Below are 24,554 nucleotides of genomic sequence, written 5' to 3'. Positions count from 1 at the left end.
TTACAAATTTGGTAAATAAAAAATGATATTTTTTATGCCTTTGGGTCGGAGAGACAGTCTGGTTTTCGCATATTTGGATAAATGCATCTCTTGTTCATTTTGTTCAGAAGTGGAAATAGAGACAAACAAAATAAAAGCAAGAAAGCTAAGTGGAATACAAAATGATTTAGGGAAAGAGGTGGGGGGGCTCCACAACTTTATATCTTGTCTTTGAGTGTCTATCTAATTGGAAAAGATAATGGTGAAAGTTTTCTAGTTATATGCTAGATAGACACACAAGGGAGATGCTACACCTCAACTCTAACTCACTAGGGAACAAAGTTGTCTTTTAGGATTAAACATTCAATATATCTCACCTTTCATATTTTTACAGTTTTTTTAAGAAAATTATAAAAAAATAACTAACTAACCATACATGTTATGTGTTTTGTTATAAAGTTGAAGAATATGTAGTAAATAATGAATTGAAAAAGTTTTCTTGACCAAAGATACATACCAATACCATAATACCATACCATATTACCATTGGCTTAGTTCCAAAGTCATTCAGCAAACTTTTTCCTTCCTTTCCCAAGTCATTGTAAGATCATGTGGCTCTTAGATTTCATTCCAAGTAACAGTATCTTTAATCTAGCCTTTAGCTTTTTTGATAAAAATAACTTTTCATTGACAGATGATTTTCTGAAAATAAGTCAATCCAATATGTGCATACTGATGTATACAAAAGTAACATTACCCTAAAAAAAACGTAAAAAAAGTATATAACCGTGATCATTGATTACCAATTACTCAAACGAGTAATGATATATACACACCTCATCTTTTAAACACTTCATTTCCACTTATTTTTGTTTCTATTTCTCTCCTCTTATCATCTATCACATCTAATACTTTCTCTTTTTTACTTTTTCTTTTCTTTCTATCTTTCTTCTCCTCCACCTCCTTCCACCTCACCTCAAAATGAGGTGTGAATAAAACATTTTCCTTACTCCAACCTTTATACCTTTATCTGTGTATGAATCTAGCCGTGAAAGTGACTAATCTGCAATGAATCTTCAAATTTTTTTTCCTTTCATTTCTGGTTTTGTAATGAATCATCATTTCAGAGGAAACTGTGGGCTCCTTTTCTAAGCCGTTGAGTGTTGACATGCCCCCACGACCCTTATCTACCAGCCACCAACAACGTGAATCAGGTCCCATTTTCTCATCCAAAAACAACTACCCTACCTAATGCGTTATCAAATCAAATCACCACATCATGATGAATATTTGATTAAGAATAAAGAAAATCATCAATTGCATTCACAACAGCGAAGCAAAATATTCTAATAATTCATTGTTTGCCTCGCTGGGCATTGGCGATTCCATACGCTAGAATCCTATTCCCACCGTGTAAAATATCTTCATTCTCCACCACGTTGCATCTCCATACCAATTTTTAATTTCTTTCTTCCTATTAATTCATAATTCTCAGATTTGCTTCCATGTATACACAACAACACACAATCACCCTGAAGACCAGACAAAACTAGTCATACTCTTTGCATTTCGGTTAAACATCCACGTTGAAGCCGATATGTCAAAACCATCTCGCTCCTTAGATTCAACGTGACAAATCTTAACTTGTGTATTGGCGGACCATCCCGTCGGTTATAACGCGAAACCAAACATACACTCCACGTGACACTGGTTCGGTGTCATAAACCCCACCTCTCTCTTTCTGTTTTCTCCGCACTCACTCAACTTGACACACCCACCCTTTCTGTTTCATTTCATGGCGGAACCCGGTGCTGACGATAACGCCGACGGCGACGCCAACGGCGGCGTCATTTACCTCCACGGCGACCTCGCCTTAAAAATCATCGAGGCTCGCCAGTTACCCAACATGGACATCTTCTCAGAGCGTTTCCGCCGCTGCGTAACCGCCTGCGACACCATCAATTGCACCTCCTCCGACCCCGCCGACGGGGGAAATCGCCGCGAACACCGCCACCGCCGGAAGATCATCACCAGCGACCCCTACGTTACGGTCTCAGTGCCGCAGGCCACCGTCGCCCGCACGCGCGTGCTCAAGAACGCCAGTAAGCCCATCTGGAACGAGAGTTTCAACATCCCGCTCGCTCACCCCGTCGTCGACCTGGAGTTTCGCATCAAGGACGATGACGTCTTCGGCGCTGAGACTATGGGCACCGTTAAGATCCCGGCGAAGCAGATCCTCTCCGGTGAGGAGATTTCCGGGTGGTTCCCTCTCATTGGATCATACGGGAAGCCGCCGAAGCCGGACACCGCGCTGCGCATCGAGATGAAGTTCACGCCGGTGGCGGAGAACCCGCTGTACCGGACTGGCATTGCGGCGGATCCAGAGCACAGGGGCGTGAGGGATACTTATTTTCCGGTGAGGAAGGGGAGCTCGGTGAGGTTGTACCAGGACGCACATTGCTCCGATGGGTTTCTGCCGGAGATTCAGCTCGACGGTGGGAAGGTTTACAGGCACGAGAAGTGCTGGGAAGATATCTGCTATGCTATATCGGAGGCTCATCACTTGGTGTATTTGACGGGTTGGTCAATCTACCACAAGGTGAAGATTGTGAGGGAACCTTCTAGGCCTTTACCCCGTGGTGGAGATTTGACTCTTGGCGAGTTGCTCAAGTACAAGTCTGAAGAAGGGGTTAGGGTTCTGTTGCTGGTTTGGGATGATAAGACTTCTCACGATAAGCTCTTCTTCAAGTCGGTGAGGGTCCTTTCCTAATTTGCATTCATTTTTTCTGTTAATTGCTTCTTGTTGTTGTTGTTTCTGTTGTTGTTGTTGTTGTTGTTGGCTAATTGGTGTTTTTGGTGCAGGCTGGAGTAATGCAGACTCATGATGAGGAAACTAGGAAGTTTTTCAAACATTCTTCTGTGATGTGTGTTTTGGCGCCTCGGTACGCCAGCAGCAAGCTGAGCTTCTTGAAGCAACAGGCAAGTATTGATATCAGCTGTCAACTGCCTCAGTAAACTAAATTTGGTTGTGTTTGATTACTTGATAGATGATGTCGCATAATTAATTGAAATATGGTCAATTCTTGTTGCCATTTTTATATAAAATGTGTATTCTTGTGCATTTGTATTTTGTTGTTTAGTAGACTTGATACATCCCTCCTGTATATTGTCAGGAGATAGGATTCTTTATGAGCTAATTTTCAATGGAGTCAAACGTGAAATGCCCTGTGTTTTGTGGCCTAAGCTCTAGACTGTGGGTATGTTTTTTTTCTGTAGATGTAAAATACAGCATGGGAAATATATCTTCTATGACTCTTTTTCTATTTAGGGTTGACCAATTTGTTTCCATTTACTATTTTCTTTTTCTTCTACCTCTATGCATGTAAAATGATTCATCTTGTTTAAAATGTATCCTGTCTTTAGTGACAAACAAAGGAATAAAGTTGCTTATGATATGGTGTTATACAGGTTGTTGGAACCGTGTTCACGCACCACCAAAAATGTGTTATTGTGGACACACAGGCCGCTGGTAATAACCGAAAGTTAACTGCTTTTATAGGAGGTCTTGATCTATGTGATGGACGCTATGACACTCCTGAGCATCGGCTTTTTCGTGACCTTGACACTGTATTTTCTGAAGATTTCCACAATCCTACATTTGCTGTAAGTTGTCAGCTCATCTGGACATTAATGTTAAGTGTTGCATTTATGTCTTCCATTTTGTCAGGACTCAGGACTGTCCTGTTTAAACTATTTCAGTAGAATCTTTTTTGGTTATATATCGTGTTATAAAGTGTCATATTCTTGGTTTAAATGTTGTTTAGAGTAACCTAATTGTGTTATGTACTTCAAATTGATGTTCTAGAACAACGTAGAATGCCATAATTGTTACCTCTAATCATTTGTAATTGTTACCTCCAAATATATAAAATTGAAAAGGGCTGAGTAATTTAGAATTTTATTCGCTGATATTTACAAAGATACAAGCTCCAATATTTATATCGTACATGAATCCTAATAAATGATAATCAAAGGAAACAATGAAATAGAACCTTCCTAATAGTCAGAGTATCATGATGATATGTACAAGGAAAAATGAGATATTCTATCCTAAAATAAAGCTATTTAGTATTTACAAATAAGTTATTTTTGTTATTTTTTTCCCTTGCAATTTTGTTTGCATGGCCAATTTAAAGATTGGTATAAGTTTTTATTATCTTATATCATTGTTGTAAGATAGTGCTCTTCTCTTCATTGCAGTTTGATTAGGTATAGATTATTGGGTGTGATTAGCTATCTTTATCTTGTAGGCATTATGGTTTTATTACAATGTAGAAATACTTTGGCTTTTCTTTTCCATTTCCTTTTAATTTTCAACCAAATAAAAAATCATGCATAAATGCATAATCTTATTTATTGTTGCCGACACTCACTGCTCTTATGTATGCTGTTTCTTACAGTCTGGAACAAAGGCTCCTAGACAACCGTGGCATGATTTGCACTGCAGAATAGATGGGGCTGCTGCTTATGATGTTCTTATTAATTTTGAGCAGCGATGGAGAAAAGCAACTAAGTGGAAAGAGTTTGCAATTCTTTTCAAACAAACCTCCCAGTGGAACGATGATGCGTTAATACGTTTGGAACGCATCTCGTGGATTTTAAGTCCTTCCCAACCTTCCTCAAAGAATAAATATACAATTGTTCCGGAGGATGACCCTGGAGTATGGGTTTCTAGTGAAGATGATCCTGAAAACTGGCATGTTCAGGTTGGACATTGCAAGCTCGGTTCTGAGTAAATATTACTTGCATGCTACGCTTTCTTGATTTTGGAGACAACTCATCTCATTACATAGTTTTCTAACTCTTATTGGGCTATGTATGATTTTACAGATCTTCCGCTCCATTGACTCAGGATCCCTGAAAGGATTTCCCAAACGTGTGGATGTTGCTCTAGCTCAGGTCTACTAATCAGTGTTTTACTTTGCAGTTCTTCCTATTATATCTGACAAGAAAAAAATGTTGACTTGAATGACCTCGGTGAATCGAACCTATATATTGACTTTAAGATCTTAATATCTTACATATATTGGATGTATTTGAATCATATTTCACCGTTTCTAATAACATTTTTCGATGCAGAATCTTATCTGTGCCAAAAATTTGGTTATAGACAAAAGCATTCAAACAGGATACATTCAAGCGATCAGATCTGCTCAGCATTTTATTTATATTGAAAACCAGTACTTTATTGGATCTTCATATGCATGGCCATCGTACAACAACGCAGGTCAGGCTTAAAGCAGTGTTTTAGAAAAAGCAAGATGGTTGTTTCTATTTTAGTGAGATGTTTTTCTTTTTGCTTCAAAAAAAGGCATTCTATAAAGTTTGAATACCTTAGGGGGGAAAAGTTGAATGTTATTTTTGAAAACTACATTGCTTTCAGAAGGTGATCTGGTAGGAAAGGATTGTTTTGGTGTGGGGTGAAATAGGTCCAAATCTGATTAAATGGTGATAATAATAGTAGTATTTTTATTTTATTTTGAAAAAAGGACGGCCTCTTATCCTCCCAACTCTTGTGATCTTCTCCTAGTCCTAATACATTCGTCTTTTATTGAAAAATAAATAAATTAATGATATGGTTTGATTCAGTAACTAATTGACTAGCTGCTACCTTTGTTCTTAAGATATACTTTCAAATTCTTTAATTTGTACATCTTTCATCTGATAAAGAAAAAGAGAAAAGGATTTTAAAGATGATATTCCACTTCCCTTCTTTTGTCATTACCAACTTACTATTGTCTTCTTCCGTTTAGGGGCTGATAATCTTATCCCAATGGAATTAGCACTGAAAATTGTTAGTAAAATCAGGGCTAAGGAAAGATTTGCTGTATATATTGTTTTACCGATGTGGCCAGAAGGTGATCCTAAATCTGGGGCTATGCAAGAAATCCTTTTCTGGCAGGTATCTCATTTGAGTTTATAGATTGCAATTATGGAAATGGAAATTTACAATTATATTTATGAACTTCTTCAGCTTCTTTAAAGTGCATTATAAAGAGCATGTAAGTGTTTCTGATGAGGAAATCAAGGGATTGAGTTCTCACATATGCTGGTCCTGTCACTCCTGTGTGATTTTTCTTATCAACATATATTTGTTTTAACGTTTTCATCAGTTTGCATGAGTTCCAATGCAGAAAAACACAGTTTTCGACTCACAAAATGTTCTTTTACTTAATCAAACTTGGCTCTTCGATTAATTAAATGTGATTTTACTTTCATTTCTACTGTAACCTAAACCGCCATTTATTGTTATCATCAATGGTTAGCTAACTTGTATTTACTCCCTGAAGTATACCCTCCTCTTGAGGGGATCTTTCTGAATTTTAGTGCTTCAGACAATCAGAAAAGGCTGAAAAGCAATGAAAAAAATATTCTCAATTCTGTGTTTCCTGTATACAGGGCCAGACAATGCAAATGATGTATGATGTTGTTGCTGGAGCATTGAAATCAATGCAGCTTAATGATGTGAACCCACAAGATTACCTCAACTTCTATTGCCTCGGTAATCGAGAGCAATTTAATGAAGAAAGCACAAGCTCAAATGGTGCACCGGTAATTTTTTTAGTTATCTATTAATGTTGATGAAGAATTCTTCTTTGTATTGACAACAATGAATAGTAGCCACGGTAATATCACAAATGAAAAGATGTATTCACTATTCAGAAAGATGATTTTGTTATGCTCTAAGTTTTGAATTATCTACTGCCAAATACATTGGATGTTTAATTTCATACATTTGGACACATATTGTGGCATCTTCGTATTGAATTTCATTTGTCAATCAGAATATAACAATTTCGGTAAAAAGCCTTGACCATATTATGAGCAAACAAACCTATCTTCTGGTTATCTCTTTAACATGTCTTTAACATGTTCCTTGGGCTTTAGATTAAAATAGCAAGAGATGCAAGTTATGTGGATGTTCACCTGCTCTCATCTTCAGCTCTTCACTTAAATTTGTTCATACAAAAAAGCTGTTTAGCTTTTGCTTTTACTGTGTTTATGATGGGGTATCCTTGACATATATGCATATTTGCATCCTTCATCTTCAGTTCTTATCTTAAAGCTGCTCATACATAAATGCTGTTTAGCTTTTGCTTTCACTGTTTACGATGTGGTATCCTTGACATTATTTGCATCGTTGAATGGGCTTGGCTACTATACTCGTATAGTGATCAAGCAATAAAAAATATTTGTTGCTGGATTCATGTTTTGCCAAATGTACACTGTTCTGATTACTGAAAGGAAGATGCTTTTAGTTGATAAATATCATTTTACATTTTTACTACATTTTATATATGTATTTTTCTTTGTTATTCAGATTGTAGAAGATATTTTCCAAATCTTGAATGCTTATCTTACATGGTAGACACTGATCAATAATAGGCTGTAAATATATTTTATCATGTCAGGTCTCTAGTGCATATAGATGTCGCAGATTTATGATTTATGTGCATGCCAAGGGGATGATCGTTGATGATGAGTATGTTATAGTGGGATCTGCTAATATAAATCAAAGATCTCTGGCTGGTACTAAAGATACTGAGATAGCTATGGGTTCCTATCAACCCCATCACACATGGTCTGCCAGGAAAAGACATCCACATGGCCAGGTTTTTATTTCTCCATAAGCTTTAATTCTTGCATCAAATTTTCTAATTGAATCTCTCTTTTTGTCCAGCTGCAATTGAGAATGTAACATTGCTACCAGAGCACTAAGGACCTAGAAATTGTATAATATCCAAAATGACTAAATTTTATAGATTTATCAAATTACTAAATGATTCTGTGCTAAAGCTAACCTGGAAATAACCCTTAACTCATTCTGATTTCTGACTGTGAATGACTTCCTCCCAATTGATTAAATTACTACTAAATGATGTCATAGATAAGTCTGTTTGGAGAAAATTTATTACTGATTATTTGATGCCTTAATGGTAAACTTCTTATCTCTTGTACATACCGTGTGATATTCTTTTATTACATTCAGTTGTTTTTTATTCCTGCAGATTTATGGTTACAGAATGTCACTTTGGAGCGAGCATCTTGGCATGTTAGATGAAACTTTTGAGGAACCAGAGAGATTGGACTGTGTGCGTAAGGTGAATGCAATTGCAGAAGATAATTGGAGAAAGTACGCTTCTGAAGATTTCTCACTACTGCAGGGACATCTTCTTAAGTATCCTGTCCAAGTAGATTCTGATGGGAAGATCAGCTCCCTACCTGACTGCGAGAATTTCCCAGATGCTGGAGGTAGGATATTGGGGGCTCACTCCACAACAATTCCAGATATCCTAACAACATAAGCTCCTGAATTCATGTTGATTGAAGATTGATGAAGGTTGTCATGTGATGTGTTGTTTGCTTCTTCCTGGGGAAGTGCAGTTCGAGTGAAGTGTTTAGTTTTCTGTTCTTAAAATTGATTGTTGAAATCTCTTGTAAATGTTTCAGGCAGTAATGATTCATATTTTTATAGGATCTATCCACTTCAATAGATTGTTTATTGTCCACAGCCCAGCCCTTTACTAGTAGGCCATAGTTCTCTGCCACTTAATCTTCACTCTTACCTCCAAAAATACAGTAAAATTGTTTAAACCATTTCCCTGGTTTTGTGGAATATTTTGATTCTTTTGCATAGCGAGATTTTACATTTTGAAGTATTATCATTGGTTTTGAGGGAGGTTTTGAACATTCTTAATCTAATGATCTATCCTAACATTGGAGAATTAAAGTTTCTCGAAAATCTTAATATGGGGAATTCCTTTATTTGATATAATTTTGTTGAATAATATTCACATGAAAGTGACATTTTAGGAATGTTTCTAAAATTTCCTGCTAAAACTTTCCATGAGAATAGCATCTGAGACAATGATTTTGCATATCTGCGCAACTACAACTGAGCTCAACAACTTCCAAGCAAGACAAAGTTTAAAGCATGTCGTAACCTATCTTCCACCGGAAGAAAACATAGAGACACAACGTCATCATGGTCTCAGAGAACACCACCTCCCCCCATTCTATGAATATTCGAAATCCAACTTCCATCCCATTCAGTTTCACTGTACCAAGACCTGGGCTCGTCTAAACTATTGGAACATTTGAAGCGCAACCCCATTTTTAACAGGCCAATCACATCATTTTCATTTCCACCATAAAACTGCAACAACAAGGATCTTCATGTTGCAGCAGCAAGCAAAACCAATCGAAGGCACCCGTGCGGGCATGACCGGGACAAGTGAGCAGTGAAATATGTGCTATAGATTCTCAACCTCTATTTTTGTGTATAATTATTTTTTTTCGATTATACTACATCATTTCCTCATTTGTCAAACAACCACTTATCCCAAAAGCTTAAGCTGTTGGGTAAGGGCCACTTTAATGGTTTTATATTATATTCTAACACGCCCCCTCACGCAAGAGCCCTTTGGGCTTGAAGCGTAGATAAATGCACAGGCCCACCTACCATGTGCTTAATCAAATTCCACTTTTTAATTAGAAAGTGAGGGGAGCAAGGATCGAACTCTAGACCTCTCGGTCATAGAGGCTCTGATACCATGTCAAATAACCACTTATCCCAAAAGCTTAAGCTGTTGGGTAAGGCTACTTTAATGGTTTTATATTATACTCTAACATCATTAACTGTTCATTTAGAAAAAATTGCTCCAATATATACCTACTTGTCCACTTAACATTTCAGAAGAGTATTAAATGATGTTTTTTCGAGTCATGCACTTGTGGGAACAATAAATGAGAAAAAAAATTATGAAAATTAGCAAAATTAATTGTACTTCTTAAATCGTGTGTTTTTCTCTCTCCGGACAGTTAATTAATATTTTGTATTTTGTAGGTAATAGTTTATTTATATTTTGTATTAATAAATTGCACTCCATGTGTTTCTTTATTAGCAAAATTTATATGCTATTTTTTTCTTTTTCTATTTGGGACTAAAAAATAATCGGCCAAGCCCGACTCGCTACTTGACCAAAAATATAAACCGGCTCGCTACGAACCGGACCGATAACTCTGTTTATATACCAATTACGAAGGACGAAAATCCGATAGAACCGAAATAGCAGGTCAATTCTTTCTTTAGGGCACATCGACAAAACCCTAACCCTTCGTGGTCGTCGCATTCTTCATCTCTGTTCCCAGACTCAACATCAATGGTTTGTTCTCTACCTGAATCTATCTCTCATTCCAATTCTTCTATCCGATTTGACCAAAATTTTCTTACGCTTTGTTGTTTTCTCTTTCCCTTTCCCCCCCAATTTTTTGCAGTCGGATTCTCCAGTAAGAAGGTAAACCCTAGAACTCTCTTGGATTACGATCATCTTTGTCTGTAATGAAACATTAGATTTGCCAATGGATAGAATTGTTAATTTATGTTGAATTTCGCGCAATGATTCATTTCTAAATGATATTTGAGTTATTTTGTTTTTGAGATTCCAAGATCCAATCAATCTCGGTAATTGAAAATGGTAGCTCTAGGATTTTAGGTTAATGGGGACTGTTCTCCGTGCAGTGAAGCTATTTGATTTTCTTGTCATTGTGGTATAATTCAGGAATTCAAGGTCTCCTTCTCCATGGAGAGCTCAGTCACGATCCAGGTCTAGGTCTCCAAGGCCTAAGTCTAGGTCCCCGAGGCCTAAGTCAAGGTCCCCAAGGGCTAAGTCTAGGTCCCCCCGGCCTAGGTCGAGGTCCCCAAGACCTAGGTCTAGGTCAAGATCGCTTGAGAAGCAAAGGCCCAGGTCCTGCTCCAGAAGCCGTGGCAGGTTAGTGGCAACAATGGTTTTGCTTTCATGAGTTAATCTTTCTTTCCATTATATGAATATCCCTTTTACTATGTCTAATTCTTCTTTTATAACGACCTGATCGGTCTTTGTTTTTGGTTCAGGTCAAGATCAAGGAGTCCTGAGGATAGGTTAGCCATTTTTATCTTTACTTATGTTTTAATTTTTAAGTATTTCTGAAGTGGAAACTGAGCTTTTGTGCTCTGGTTATGTCTGAGCAGAAATGGTGGGAATACTCTTTATGTGACTGGGCTATCTTCAAGGGTCACTGAGAGAGACCTAGAGGAGCATTTCGCTAAGGAAGGAAAAGTAAGTATCATTTTCATGTCCTTCTAAGTTGTGTTGCCCTCCAGGAAAAAGATTATTGAAATGGCTGTCATTAACTGTTTTTTATTTATTAGGTTGCTTCATGTTTTCTCGTGGTGGAGCCTCGAACACGTATTTCTCGTGGATTTGCTTTTATTACGATGGACACTGTTGAGGATGCAAACCGCTGTGTCAAGTATCTCAATCAATCTGTTTTAGAGGGTCGCTATATCACTGTTGAGCGGGTATTGTGGTTTCTCATGAACTACGTGTTGATAAAACACCTGTGCTTTTCTTGCCTTTAACTTGAAGGTTTTGTGGTTTATATTCAGAATGCATTGCATCCGCTATGTTGGCAGCAATCAAAGATGATCCCTTCATCCATGTCAACTTTAGTGAAACAGCTTGATCAATGGCAAGCTTAAACAGCTAGTCAAATTCGCCTGACCAACTAAACATTAGCAACTATATTGTTCAACAACTTTACAACCTCAGCATTCACTTTCAACTCTCAACTAATCAACGGACATTATCCACAACTTTCTAATCAGGCTTTTATGGTATCTCACACCTAGCGTTGATCATGAGTGTGTGGATATAACATTTAATTTCACTTTTCATATAAGCTATAGGTTCTTTATGTTAAAAGGCTCTCTTAATATATAATGTGAATTGTGAATGTATTACTTCATACAATTTACTACAGCATGAAGTTTGTCACCAGGATTCAAGCTGTTCTGTTTTCAGTGGTACCTGGATAATCTATGCAGTTTGTTTTTAAGGATTAAAGGAAATTTTAAGGATTTGGCTTCTGTACTTTATTTCAGTCACGAAGAAAGAGGCCGAGGACTCCTACACCTGGACATTATCTTGGGCTGAAAAGTACCAGAGATAGAGACTATGGTAAGTTTTTTAGATGTCTTTTGAATGGTAGAGCTAGTTATTTTTTTAATGGAAACTTGTTGAGCTCATCCTTTATTTTTGTCCAGGACATCGTGGTGGTGACCGAGGAAGGTATCGAGGTGGAGGTGGAGGTGGATCTGGCCGTGATGATTACCAACACCGTCGGTCTCCAAGGCGTTCACCATACAGAGGTGGCAGGGATTATTCCCCAAGGCGCTCCTCCCCCTATGCTGGAAGATCTCGAAGGGAAAGGTCTAGGTCTCTTCCTTATTCTCCATATGCTAGCCCAGATAGGAGGTATGCTCGTGGGTCTAGGTGATGTTTTTCGTTACCATGTTCTGACTGTTGAAGTTTTAAGAGGGAAAGCAAAAATTTGTGTAATTGTTCTGGTACCTTGACTATCAGTTTATGACTTTGTTCCTGTATGTGATGTTTGCTGTATTGTTAGTCCTCTTATTGATGCATATCTTTAATACTTGTTCGTTGGCACAGGAGATAGAAATGGACAAAAATGTTTGAAACATTACTGGCTATTTAGCTGTGAAAATATTCTGTTTTTATTTTCTATTATAGATGTCACCATATCTTATTTAATGTTTTTAAATATTTGTACAGGAAATAGTGCTTATATCTTTCTTTCCATTTATCAAATATCATATGCATATGTTTAGTACACACTTCTATTCTCCAACCTGAGTCTTTTACATAACAAATTAATGGAATAAAAATTTAAGAACACTGCAACCAGTGAACATCAAAACTTGCGCAGTGTATGGTCTCGCAATTTGCTAGTTCCGACAGTTCATAATGCATTTGATTAAGTTGGTGTTCGAAACTTTGTACTCCTATCAGTACGGTGTATACTGTCTTGGAGACATTTTTTTCATTTTCTTGCGAAATGCTTTTTGGTGTAAATCTCCAAAGTCAAAGCCTCAAAGCATGATTTATGAAAAGGTGCAAAACTACGGTCGCATAGCATCATCTTCATCTCCATTAGAAATTACTGCATTAGAAATTAATGAGTTGAGATTATTACGAAAATTGTTATGTTTTTTAATTAATAATTTTTTATTATTATATTACCTAATGTTATTCAATTTTTGGGGTTTCTTCCATGTCATCTCCAAGGCACTAAAATATAAAAATTTAGTTGTCACTTGAAGTATGAGTAGAGTAAAAGAAATAATAAAATGTCGGCATCAAAATAAGAAATTTAAAATGACTAGCAACTTACAAGATGACAGATTTCATCTAAAATGCACGCACTTCACTTTAGCTTAGTCTTAAAAAAGATCAAAATTAAACAATTCTATAATTATGGGGGACTAAATTGTAATTTCGCTCGCCAAATGGACCAAAGTTAAAACTCACCTCAATTGTAGGGATAAAAACACATTTAACCCGAAGAAAAATAATCATTACATACTTTCAAGTGAATAATTAATATGCATTATCGATGTAAAGAAGTTTTACACCAACATCCATTATGCTACAGGGGTCCAAATGATTACATTTACTTTTAATTTTAATCAAAAGCATTAACAATGCATATGTAAAAAAAAAGTTTACACGATGCATTAACCATTTTCTCTACTATCAAAAGTGTAAATTTACTAAACTATATACTTAGCAATATAGAGATGTACCCAAAAAAATAGCAATATAGAGAGATAGTAGAATCATCTTACGAGAATAGAGAGAGTGGAGAAAAATAAAGAGATGTAAGTGGTAAAAACAATACAACCCCCCCAAGCATGGGCTATAATCAAAGAAGAAAGCCCAAAATTTGGCATTAGCAGCAGCAACAACAACCTGGTATGGTAGAACAAGATTGAAAACACAACACCACACCATGTTCCATTTTTCAACACTTGTACTCAATCCTCAACCTCACACCCTCTTCTCTCCCCTACCCATCTTCCCTTCTGCTCCCACTCCCCGCAAGCTCCAATCTCTACCATCACTCAGACTACCCACGAAGTGGAACCTCCACTCTCTCCCACTCTCCTATGACGATTCCGACGAACCCGTCATCGGCGACTGTTTGGTCTTCGAAGAAGGCATTTTCGAAGACCCCATTTTCCACCACCCTAACAACAACAACAACGAACTCACCTCCGCCACTCTCCGCGCCAAGAAGCCCAAGTCGAAGAAAAAGACGGCAGTTGTTGCGGCTGAGAATTTGGTCCCGGAGAAGTGGAGAGAGGTGCAAGCTGAAATCAACATCACCAAGAAGGAGAGGAGGAAGATAGCTCAGGAGATAGAGTTCAACAGCAAGGTTGATAAGAAGAAAAGAGGGCTTATTCCACTGAGAGACATGGATCTTAATGAGTATAAGGCTTATAAGGAGGCCAAGTTGGCTCAGCTGAAACCTTTTGTTCTGGATAATCCTACCAGTTTTCCGGTGAAGAAGGAGGAGAGTGAGCCTAAATTGAATGATGGGTCTGTTGGTGGTGGTGAGCGTGTAATGCCTAGGAATCCTAGGTGGGCTGTTTATGGAAGGGGTTTAGAGGATGTCACTGAGTTTTTCAATAGTGAGAACTATGACCCTGATGCTACTGCTAAGACTAGCACTGATGGTATTGTCTTTTCTTTTCTTTTTTCAAATTATCTCATGACCTTTAATTTCATTTATGTGTTTTTGTTGGGCATTGTTTTGCTTGTTGAGGATTATTTTAAATGAATGTGGCATGGTAGATAATTTCTGGTTCTTTGCAACATAAACTGGTAATATGAGAATTATCCTCCTTGATGATGTATAAGCTTTTCAAAAGTTAACTTCTATGGTAGTTAGTGAATGGCAACATAGGAGGAGAAATTCAGATGTGGTCTAATGGATAACTTTTATTTATTGATGATTGAGTTCAGGAAAATCTTCATTTTATTCAGTACTTCACATCTTAGCATATATAGGAAAATCTTCTAAGAGTAGGGCTTGTCGTCCTGATTTTTTCATGTGTGCATGGATAGGTCGTACGAAGTTGTTTACTAAGGAGGAGAAGGATTTGTTGAAAAAGCGGGTACCAGACTTGGCGGTTGCTACTTCAGTAAGTTTTCCATGTCTGGTGAACTAGGACTCATATTTTGTCATTTTTATTCTTACTGTTGTTGGAAAACCAGAACACTCTAGTTCGCCTTCATTTTGATGTCATAGTGATTTTTTAGCTCCACCATTGGTGTTGTTTCGAATAACATAAATCTCAGTACTTGGGACTGAAAACATAGTTGCATTTTCTTTTCTTTCAGAATTGAGTCTGTGTTGGGGAAAGGGTTCTGATTTACTTATATCCAGAGTCAATAATCTCAATGTTTTATTTTCTCTATGGCTAATCCAATTTTATTTTCAGGGCAAATGGCTTCCTTTGCACACTCTTGCTGCATGTGGGGAATTTTACCTTTTAGATTCTTTGTTGAAGCATAATGTTGATATTAATTCTGTGGATAAGGTATATAAATTGTAACTTCTCATGTGGAAGATTAAAATGTGTTGAATCCTCTATTTTAACTGTAGTGAGTTACTTTGTTTGTAGGATGGTTTGACTGCTCTTCATAAAGCAATAATTGGCAAAAAGCAGGCCATAACCAATTATCTTCTGAGAAACTCAGCTAATCCATTCGTACAGGATAGAGTGAGTAAAAAATTTACTTGATTGTTGGGTTGTGCTGTTGTAGTTGTAGATGTGAGCCTTGCCTTGTTTATTTTCTTCTGCAAGTCCCCCCCCCCCTCATCTGCAAGTTTTATTAGTGTATCTTAATCTGAAAGAATATTGTTCTGATAACCTTAATTACTTGTTGCTGATATTATTATGCACCTGTTTTGTTGTGTTTGTGTACTGGAAACAGGATGGGGCCACGTTGATGCACTATGCTGTACTAACAGCTTCTGTTCCAACAATCAAAATACTCTTGTTGTATAATGTGGATATAAATCTTCAGGACAATGTATGGTTAATTGTTTTAATATTTTGCTTATGTACCCCTTGTAATTCTTTCATGGTTAGCTGTTTGAGAACACAATTCATTTGCTCTGTCTCAGGATGGCTGGACACCGTTACATCTTGCTGTTCAGGCTCAGAGAACAGATTTAGCGAGGCTTCTGCTGATTAAAGGAGCTGATAAGACATTAAAAAACAAGGTAATTGCCTGTTGTCCTGTATTAATCTATCCATGTGAGTGAACCTTGGCATCATGGATATTGTTGCCTGAATATGGTAGACACTTAAATGGGTCACTGGTACTATTATCAGCTATCTGGTCTGCCTCAACCTCAAGAACTAGCTAGGTTTAAGATGATTTAAGTAAAAGGTCGTTGTGATATCCAAACCTTGATTCTGAATTTTTAAATGGAGATCCTCATGTGATATTTGCTGTTAAACCAAGGGAAACCATTCCAAAGTATTGAAGAAAAAATTTCGAAAGTAATTGAGGAGTTGGTTAAACTTTTATGCTTGTTTATTGAACTTTGTGTTGTCAGTCTCAAGCCTAGATCAATGAGGGGTTGCATTAGACAACTACATCAACATAAAGTGGGCTGTATTAGACAATTTCAATATACAAAGTTTTGTCACGGCGGTTTTTTGAAATTTTGGGTTTTGATCAGGCTTCATGTGTGGATGTGTCTACCACCCTAGTCCTTATTAGAAATATAATTTAAAGCCAATTATATAAAACCACACAACTGCTTAAGTTTTTGGAATAGTGGCTTCCTTACATAATATCAAAGCCTCTATGACCAAGTGATTTAGAGTACAATCTTTGTTGCCCCTATTATCTAATGGGAAGTTTGATTTGCACAAGCTATATGAGTCTGTGCATCGTCCACGCAAGAGAAAATTAGGTATCTAGTGGTTAAGCTTGCCCCATGGTTGTGCAACAGATTAAGGCTAATAGGCTCTTGCATGGGACGTGTTAGAAATATACTACAAAATCACCCAACAAGCTTTTTGGTGGTTATATTTCTAGCATCTTTTTTCAGATAATATCTTTTGAGATCATATCTTTTTATATTCTAACACTCACCTAGTTGGATAAGGAATGGTTGATTTCTTTGGTACATGATGCATCTTAAAGTATTTCAGTAGAGAAACCTTTAAACAGTGTTTACATGTTCAATTTCTGCTGTTTACCTTCTTCATGTTGAGCATTTCTTTTATGTTTATTTCTAAATCACAATGTTTGTGTTGTTTGTCTCAGGATGGATTAACTGCTCTTGACCTTTGCCTATACTCTGGCCAAAGTGTCAGAACATATGAGCTAATCAAGTTGTTGAAGCAGCCTCCGAAACGGGTTCAAATTGTGTCACAAATGGGGCTAAGAAACAATATAACTTTTAAAGAATTGGGGCAAACAAGTGAAGAATAGCCATTGCCATGTTTTGCATAGTAGTTATCAGCTTTTTAGCATATGGAAATTTTAGGACAACTATGGCATTGTATATTAAATTTTATGCTTAAAATATGATAGGCGAATAGGAATATTTTCACGAAAAAAAGGTAAAAAAAAAAAAACGGACATGCCATTTTTGACAGGGGCGGAGCCAGAATATAATTGTGGGGGTGACTAAGACTAAATGATATGTTGCTTAAAAAAATATAAATTTCCACAAGTATAATATATTTGTAGCAAGCTTGGCAATACAAAGACTATTGAGCTCTCTATATTTGTAGCTCTCAATGATGAAATAATTTGTAGTAAGCTTGAATTTGAATTTGAAGAATTTCTTGTACTTCAATCCACTCCACCACCGAGAACAAAATCAGTTCAAGCTACAGGCCACCCATAACGCATAACTCCCTCAGCCATTACAAGCATTCCAAGCATAGTCTTGGATTAGTAAAACAAAACATTTTTCTAACGGCCAAAAAGCGAAATTGAATTAATGAATGAGAAAAAAGCACTTTAGGGGTGCTTGTCCAGTAACAAGAAAGAAAAACAGGGGAATAAGACCTTCCACAGAAAAAGAACGCAAAGCACAAAAAATACAAGTAGAAACCGAGCAAATAGAGGTGATCAACAATCCCACTAAGGCCCTATTGAACAGACGCAAGCCAATTGATTTCAAAAGGAGCCCCACCAAGCAAGACACGAAACAGAGAGCGACTAGATGCCAGGGGTGACTATGCGTTAATAACCCATCTTCAATATTTTTTCTTTGAGAAATTCTAAAAATTCAGGGGTGACTAAGCAGGGGTAAGTCACCCCTGTGGCTCCGCCTCTAATTTTTGAAATGTAATTTTAAATTGGATACCGAACCTACGATACACAAAGCATAGCCAATAAAATTGCATCTATAAATTGAACTCTAGGCAAATCATTTGATGTAAAATAAGAATTAAATTATTTTTATGTGAAAAGAGTAGTAGAGAAAATATCAACATCACTTAAGTCAAAATATCTTGATCATCATTCAGTACATGTAATGGCGTTAAAATGTCTTCTTATGCACATTGACATGATGATTAGACTACTTTTTCCTAACAAATTGAGGATTTCACCAAGCAAAAAAAAAAAATAGAAAACTGAAATTCGTTGCAATGAATGTGGAGGGTAATATCAATGTCAATTTTGTTAAACTGTGAATTCTTAGGACTGAATAAACGCAAAATAAAAAGAACTGTGAATAAAATTCTAAAAATCATGAAAATTAAGGTGTCTTTAATTTTTATAATTTTAATGCAAAAATCTTTTTTCCTTTCTCCCTGTACAAGAAAAAAAGTTGGTGGCATGAGTAATGATTGTCTTTACCAGATGGCAATCTCATCTTCTTCAAATGCATCATCGATTGATAGATCACATCATCAAATCAAATCAAAATAAAAAATGAGTTTTAACAACAAAAAAATCAAAAAATGAGTAATTAACTAATCAACCACCATTTTGTTCTGTCTTCTCTCTTTCTCTTCACATTTTCATCTCCACCAACCACCCTCTCTCTCTCTCTCTCTCTCTCTCTCTCTCTCTATTCTGTTCTGAGCTTCTTCTTCTTCTTCTTCTTCTTCTTCTTCTTCAGATAAACAAAAATGCTCTGTTCTCGATCCTGCATCCGCACGATCGCCGTCACCGCCGATCACACGAATGCCGCCTCCACCACCCGCTCCTTCCCTCACTCCCTCGCCGTCGATTTCTCGTCCCATCCCTTCCCTCTCATCCGAACCCGTCGTTTTCGCTGTCCCAAATCAATCCTCATTTCCTGCAACTCCTCCCGCACCAGCAGATCCAGTTTCCTCGATCATCACAACAACGACGATTTCCTTGAAGCTTCCCTCCTTCTCTCAGGTCCACCCTCTTCCTTTTCCTCTCTCACCATTTTCATGTCAACACAATGCTTGTACCTTTCTGTATAATCCGCAGAAAAAGAAAAGAAAATTTTAGAATATTCTTTTTATCTTATCTGATCTTCATTTATTTAGCTTATTTATTTTCACTTTTCTTGATGCTTTTCTTTTTATTGTGTAGTAGCCTCTGCAAAATTTTGTTGTTCTTGTTCAAATTTCCTTTGTAAAGTAGTGTTTGCTTGTGTGGATAGTTTCCATGATGCTTGTTGCTGATCACTTGTGTAGAACCCCAATTATATATATGTATTGAAATGGATTCCATTTCAAGTCTTTAAAGGGTAAAAAGTAAACTTTGATACTATGTTAGTGATGCTTGCCATGGGTCTTTGACTGAATAAGATCTATTCCTAGAAATGCTTCTTAGAGTAATAAGCAAATGGTTCCCACCAGGGACGGATCCAGAAATTTGACGTAGTTATACATATAAATTCGTAACAAAAAAAATTGACATATACTATTAGAAGTGAGAACATTTTTTACCAAAGGGGCACACGTGAGGACATTTTTTTACCAAAGGGGCCATCCAAAAACACATACTTTTACTACTCAAGTGAGGGCATTTAGGAATGTGGGACACAAGTGAGCTGTGAGAGCATTTAGCAATGTGGGACAAGAGCATAGAAAAACACATACTTTTACTACTCAAATTTTTTTTCTAATGTTTTTTCCAAATTTAAGTGAGGGTGGTACTTGCCCTCATACCACTACACATGCATCCATCCCTGGTTCCCACTTTCTAACTTATTTTCTTCCAATTAGTTGTTATTTTCTTTGTGGAAGTTTGCGAATCATCTTACAGTAGTGTATTGTTGTAACTCTTGGTTCTTTTGATCATTTAGGTATATCCATGTGTATGCATCGCTGAAATTTTAATTACTTGCGCAGAAACAATCTCGCACTATCACATGTGGAGGCAACGATTTCAACCAGAGTTACAACGGAAATCACGTAGACCATCGATTCCCTTATCTGTACAGGAAAAAACTTCAAGGTCATATAATAATTTATCAAGACAAGGCTTTCTGCAGCGTTTCCAGAATCCTACTATTTTTCTCAAGGTTTCTTGTGATGGAGACTATATTCTGCCCATTGTTGTAGGTATGTGATGTGCCTATCTTCTAGTTTAAGTTTCCCTGCCATTTCTAGATGATCCAAGTTATATTAATTTCAATTCTCTGTTAATATAGGGAAGATTGCTATTGAAAAACTTATAGGTGCTGAAGTTGAACAAGAAAGTGAGGTAATTATTTAAACATGTATCCCACTGGTTATGTATTTCTGCTTTCCTGTTCCTGACTGATTAGAAACTGGTTATATTGCAGGATTGCCCAGACCAGTTCCAGTTTGTGAAAGACCTGGTTGATAGACTAGATCATGAAGTACGAAGCTTAGCATTTCTCACTTTGTATTGGTGCCAATATATATATCCAATCAATTGCTTCTTTTTTCCTGTTAATTTCTTTTACTTCATTATGATGCCAATGGATATAGAATTGCTTCTCTTTCTGTGTTTCTTTCTTGTGCTCATTCTGATGCTTGTATGTTAGGTCTAGTAGGCAGGAATAGTCTGCAAAATAGCAGCAACACAAAGAATTCCTTTTTGCTTGCTGTTTTACCTTAAGTTTATGGGATTCTCAATATGTAGAGGGAAGCTCATTATATCATCTCTTGACAATGAAAAACTATCTCTATGTAACATCCCCACCAAAAATAACCAAGCTATAATCTTTTCTCATTTGCATATTCAATACCCAGAACCAAATCATACTTGACCCATCCACTATATCATAGAATACTATGGAAGATATTCTACATTATCTAATGACCTTTACTTTAGTCTAATTGTATCTTTTATCCCTATCAAGGGTTATTTGGTGAGATCATAGTATCATTACCTATTGCATGACATGTTTGTATTTGAGAATTTCCATACCCAGAAAAAAAAGTACAATTTGGATACAGTTATTTGATTCCTCTGAACTGCAACTTTCACGTTAGTAATCTACCTGTCCTTGTCCTTGTAGAAGAATTATATTATGATAGCAATGTAGGACGATAAATCTATCATGCTCAGCCAAATTCCTTCGAATAGAAATTGGGTGTCAAATAATTAATTGAGAATTCTTTCCTTCATCTTACTATTTCAGGTGATAATGGTGAGGATTACAGAGAGAGTGGTCAGTACTTACTTCGCCAAATTATACATTAGCCAGGTTTTGTAAACGTTTCAATTCTAAATGATAAAACTCTATGTTCTGCTTTTTCATTCATAAAATTCTCATCAAAGTTAATATTTCTTCAGCCAGGAGAAAGTGGTATTATTAGTCTGGATGCACGTCCCTCAGATGCCATTAATGTAGCAAATAGATGCAAGGTATACATTTTTTAAGAATTTTGATTTTTGATATGGTAAACCCTGAATACTATATCACACAACTGTTATTATGCAGAAATCATAATAATATGCATTCTGTGCAAGGATGTTAAACAAACCGACTTGTATGATTTTAAAATTGATTTTTGCAGGCTCCAATATATGTAAGTAAACAAATTGTTTTCACAGATGCTATCAGACTTGGTTATGGAATGGGAGGAGTGCTTAAGAAAAAGGCTACTTATGATGTATTGCTTGACAGGTATTACAAGTTATCATGAGTCCCCCACCTCCCACCCCTCTTCTTTACATTCTTGGTATATCATTTGTGAGCCTTGACACTGTGTTTGCTACAGTCCTCTAGATGGTCCAGATGTGGTAGCTCAAGAACTGAGTATGATGCGTAGTATGCATACAGCCATCAAAATGGAAAGATTTAAAGATGCAGGTAAAGGGTACAATTATTTGAGCTTATTTTAAAGCATAAGTGCTAATGTAAGTGTTTGGGTAAGTTTGTGGAATAACTTATAATCTACTTATAAGATGCTTATATTAGCTTATGAGTAAGAATTTATATCTACCTTTACCTTATTTCAGTAAGCTTCTCAAATTGTCTAACGAATAAGTGTTTATCGTCATAAATGTTTAATTAAACTGTTTACCCAATCGCACACATGTTATAACATGCGCAAGTAGACAGGTCATGAAACGTGTGCCTTGTGAAAGTGGGAACACCTAAAACAGGGTAGTGTTATGGAAGAAATAATAATCTTAAACTTGTTGGTTGGCTTTTGCAGCTATATGGAGAGACAAACTTGCAAATCTTCGTAAATCTTCTCATGGGAGCTAAATACCTTGTTAGGTATATCATAAACTGCTTTGCTCCAACCTTTGCAAATTGATGTTAAAAATAAATGAACAGAATTCTGTGTCTACTGTGGTTTCATTTTATACATGTCTAATCTCATGTTGTAAATTTTCATGTGGTGATTGATGACAGGGCAAGTTCTGAAGAAGAATGTATGGATATCCTTTCCTGATAATTTTTTCAACAGGAATATAAGATAGAGATGAAGGACAATAGCAAAATTATGTGTTGTACAGTTGTGTATTATAGTAGTTTACTAAAGTTTGTGTACATAAAAATGTATTAGAATGCCAGAAAACTTGTACTAGGCTACTGGGGGGCTACCAGACTTCTACTGATTACTTAGAATTGCGATGATGATCAGAGCATGTTCGCAATCCTTGAATTGATCCTTGATTCGAAGAATTTATAGTGAAATGTTCAAGAATTAATTCTGATTGCAAGTTACAAGTCTTAGTTTTTGATATGTTTTGGATTCTGGGCAAATTGTGAAACCAAATCAATGCTCTGATATAACCTTGGCTCTATGATATGACTGAATGCAAAATAAAAATGTATTCCTTGACATCGATAGTTCTTTGTGACGCGATATCACTAATTGACTAATGATGATATTAGCACTGTTTTAATGTGCTGTAACAAGCTTGGCGTGTTAGTCTGTTCATTAAAACCAGATTTTCATTTTCAGAAGAAGAAAGATTTTCATTCTCTGTCCATTAACGGAATGTAGATGAGACTATTAACAGTAGCATTCCAATTTTCCAAAGATAACAAAGGCTGCATCAAGGAGCCAGTTCCCCCTGTATAGATTACTCATTACCTCATGAACATGAAGATGTAAACTAGGATTTCCCTAACCAAAAATTGAGCTTGAGTTAAGCTTATTTTCGTATTTTAGAAATTAGACACGAGTCTTGGAAATTTATAAATGAGGCAAGGGTATTGTACTCTTGTTTAGTTTTCATCGCTTGCACAATACGTATTTGTAGATTTTTGTTTCATTAAAGTATCTCCACAACTGTCTGTCATGAAACTAATCACTTAAAGACTCTTATATCACATTTAGTTGATAGGTCTCTCATAACAAATTATTCTTTATACACGCTGCTCAAGCATCGAATCCGTAACTAAATGCTTAAAGAGTTTACATATTTGTCCACTGTTATTATGGAGATGCGTACATAACATAATCAAAAGTAGCCAACGGATGTATCAAATTATTGGCTTACAGCTTACAACTACATTGATTAGGCAACAACTAATTTTTGCGTGTAAAACAATCTTTTATCAGTTTATGTACAATAAAATTATTCTGCATTATATTACAAAATATACAAATTTGCCCATATATTTTTTAAGATTCTCTATTGTCATTAGGTGTTTCTTTCACTTTTCCACAAATAAAATTATATCATATAGCATGAGTATGCCTGCAATAAACTTATATGAGTGATTTTTAAGTGATATTATAACATAATTTTCTTGGTAAGACAGAATGAGATATCAAATGGAGATAGACGATTTGAGTCCCAGATTAAATACTTGTATTAAGGGTGACAACGGAGCTTATGAATCAATGTGGCTTTAGAAGTGCAACCATACATGCATAAAGAAGCTTTCCAGAAACTAGGTTACAATGCGTGTGTTCCTCTCCATTCTCCAACAACTTTACAACTTTATTATTATGTACAATTATATATGCCACAAGCAATGCTAATTCATGACACCCAAAAAAAAAGTTTAAGAAAAAGGAAATTGTTTCATGGATGATCTCTCTCAAATCTCAATACTTGTCATATTTGTGCCAGCAGATTAGCATCATTATACATCTTCTAACAATATAGAACCTGGACTTATGCTCCTTCACCACCGCAAAGCACCCATGCCTTTCTGAATCAACAGAGCCTCCTCTATAATTTCTGCGTGATGCACATTGACCC

General features: G+C 36.4%; 4 protein-coding genes across 6 annotated transcripts; all 4 read left to right on the top strand.

Moving 5' to 3' along the window:
• Window positions 1–1,287: 1,287 nt before the first annotated feature.
• LOC130740588 (phospholipase D delta) lies at window positions 1,288–8,702 on the top strand. The gene is made up of 10 exons (XM_057593248.1): window positions 1,288–2,731; window positions 2,842–2,958; window positions 3,448–3,642; window positions 4,440–4,745; window positions 4,870–4,938; window positions 5,119–5,266; window positions 5,793–5,941; window positions 6,439–6,591; window positions 7,452–7,652; window positions 8,049–8,702. The coding sequence occupies exons 1-10, from the start codon at window positions 1,775–1,777 to the stop codon at window positions 8,343–8,345; spliced, it is 2,592 nt and encodes an 863-aa protein (XP_057449231.1). The 5' UTR covers window positions 1,288–1,774; the 3' UTR covers window positions 8,346–8,702.
• Window positions 8,703–10,063: 1,361 nt separating this feature from the next.
• On the top strand, window positions 10,064–12,605 carry LOC130740587 (serine/arginine-rich splicing factor SR45a). Its single transcript, XM_057593247.1, has 8 exons — window positions 10,064–10,205; window positions 10,318–10,337; window positions 10,602–10,811; window positions 10,934–10,960; window positions 11,051–11,138; window positions 11,231–11,380; window positions 11,963–12,038; window positions 12,125–12,605. The coding sequence occupies exons 1-8, from the start codon at window positions 10,203–10,205 to the stop codon at window positions 12,355–12,357; spliced, it is 807 nt and encodes a 268-aa protein (XP_057449230.1). The 5' UTR covers window positions 10,064–10,202; the 3' UTR covers window positions 12,358–12,605.
• A 1,187-nt stretch (window positions 12,606–13,792) lies between these two features.
• On the top strand, window positions 13,793–17,769 carry LOC130740586 (ankyrin repeat domain-containing protein, chloroplastic). The gene is made up of 7 exons (XM_057593246.1): window positions 13,793–14,617; window positions 15,009–15,085; window positions 15,386–15,484; window positions 15,569–15,667; window positions 15,882–15,980; window positions 16,075–16,173; window positions 17,232–17,769. Exons 1-7 carry the CDS (start codon window positions 13,891–13,893, stop codon window positions 17,397–17,399), a joined length of 1,368 nt encoding a protein of 455 aa, XP_057449229.1. The 5' UTR covers window positions 13,793–13,890; the 3' UTR covers window positions 17,400–17,769.
• A 1,165-nt stretch (window positions 17,770–18,934) lies between these two features.
• Window positions 18,935–23,080, top strand: LOC130740585 (bifunctional nuclease 2). Of its 3 annotated transcripts, none has more exons than XM_057593244.1 (10): window positions 18,938–19,313; window positions 20,258–20,470; window positions 20,560–20,612; window positions 20,695–20,751; window positions 21,520–21,585; window positions 21,675–21,746; window positions 21,899–22,008; window positions 22,103–22,194; window positions 22,544–22,608; window positions 22,747–23,080. In XM_057593244.1, the coding sequence occupies exons 1-9, from the start codon at window positions 19,058–19,060 to the stop codon at window positions 22,594–22,596; spliced, it is 972 nt and encodes a 323-aa protein (XP_057449227.1). In that variant the 5' UTR covers window positions 18,938–19,057; the 3' UTR covers window positions 22,597–22,608; window positions 22,747–23,080. The 3 variants fall into 3 exon arrangements, 2 of the variants coding, with proteins under 2 accessions (XP_057449227.1, XP_057449228.1); XM_057593245.1 differs by having other exon boundaries at window positions 18,944–19,313; window positions 20,212–20,470; XR_009020203.1 differs by lacking the exon at window positions 22,747–23,080 and having other exon boundaries at window positions 18,935–19,313; window positions 21,936–22,008; window positions 22,544–22,601.
• The last annotated feature ends 1,474 nt before the right edge of the window (window positions 23,081–24,554 follow it).

This window comes from Lotus japonicus, chromosome 2 (assembly GCF_012489685.1).
Source record: "Lotus japonicus ecotype B-129 chromosome 2, LjGifu_v1.2".
NCBI lineage: Eukaryota > Viridiplantae > Streptophyta > Magnoliopsida > Fabales > Fabaceae > Lotus > Lotus japonicus.
The sequence above is the reverse complement of the archived record's forward strand: the minus strand, read 5'-3'. Positions and strand labels throughout refer to the sequence as shown.

Bases quoted from the DNA above. Each gene is read 5' to 3' on its own strand.
- LOC130740587 (XM_057593247.1), top strand. The intron at 10,961-11,050 runs GTTAGCCATTTT...ATGTCTGAGCAG, and splicing joins TCAAGGAGTCCTGAGGATAG to AAATGGTGGGAATACTCTTT. The intron at 12,039-12,124 runs GTAAGTTTTTTA...ATTTTTGTCCAG, and splicing joins TACCAGAGATAGAGACTATG to GACATCGTGGTGGTGACCGA.
- LOC130740588 (XM_057593248.1), top strand. From the start codon at position 1,775: ATGGCGGAACCCGGTGCTGACGATAACGCCGACGGCGACGCCAACGGC. The intron at 2,732-2,841 runs GTGAGGGTCCTT...TTTTTGGTGCAG, and splicing joins ATAAGCTCTTCTTCAAGTCG to GCTGGAGTAATGCAGACTCA. The intron at 7,653-8,048 runs GTTTTTATTTCT...TTATTCCTGCAG, and splicing joins AAAGACATCCACATGGCCAG to ATTTATGGTTACAGAATGTC.
- LOC130740586 (XM_057593246.1), top strand. From the start codon at position 13,891: ATGTTCCATTTTTCAACACTTGTACTCAATCCTCAACCTCACACCCTC. The intron at 14,618-15,008 runs GTATTGTCTTTT...GTGCATGGATAG, and splicing joins TGCTAAGACTAGCACTGATG to GTCGTACGAAGTTGTTTACT. The intron at 16,174-17,231 runs GTAATTGCCTGT...TGTTTGTCTCAG, and splicing joins ATAAGACATTAAAAAACAAG to GATGGATTAACTGCTCTTGA.
- LOC130740585 (XM_057593244.1), top strand. From the start codon at position 19,058: ATGCTCTGTTCTCGATCCTGCATCCGCACGATCGCCGTCACCGCCGAT. The intron at 20,613-20,694 runs GTAATTATTTAA...GTTATATTGCAG, and splicing joins AAGTTGAACAAGAAAGTGAG to GATTGCCCAGACCAGTTCCA. The intron at 21,747-21,898 runs GTATACATTTTT...TGATTTTTGCAG, and splicing joins ATGTAGCAAATAGATGCAAG to GCTCCAATATATGTAAGTAA.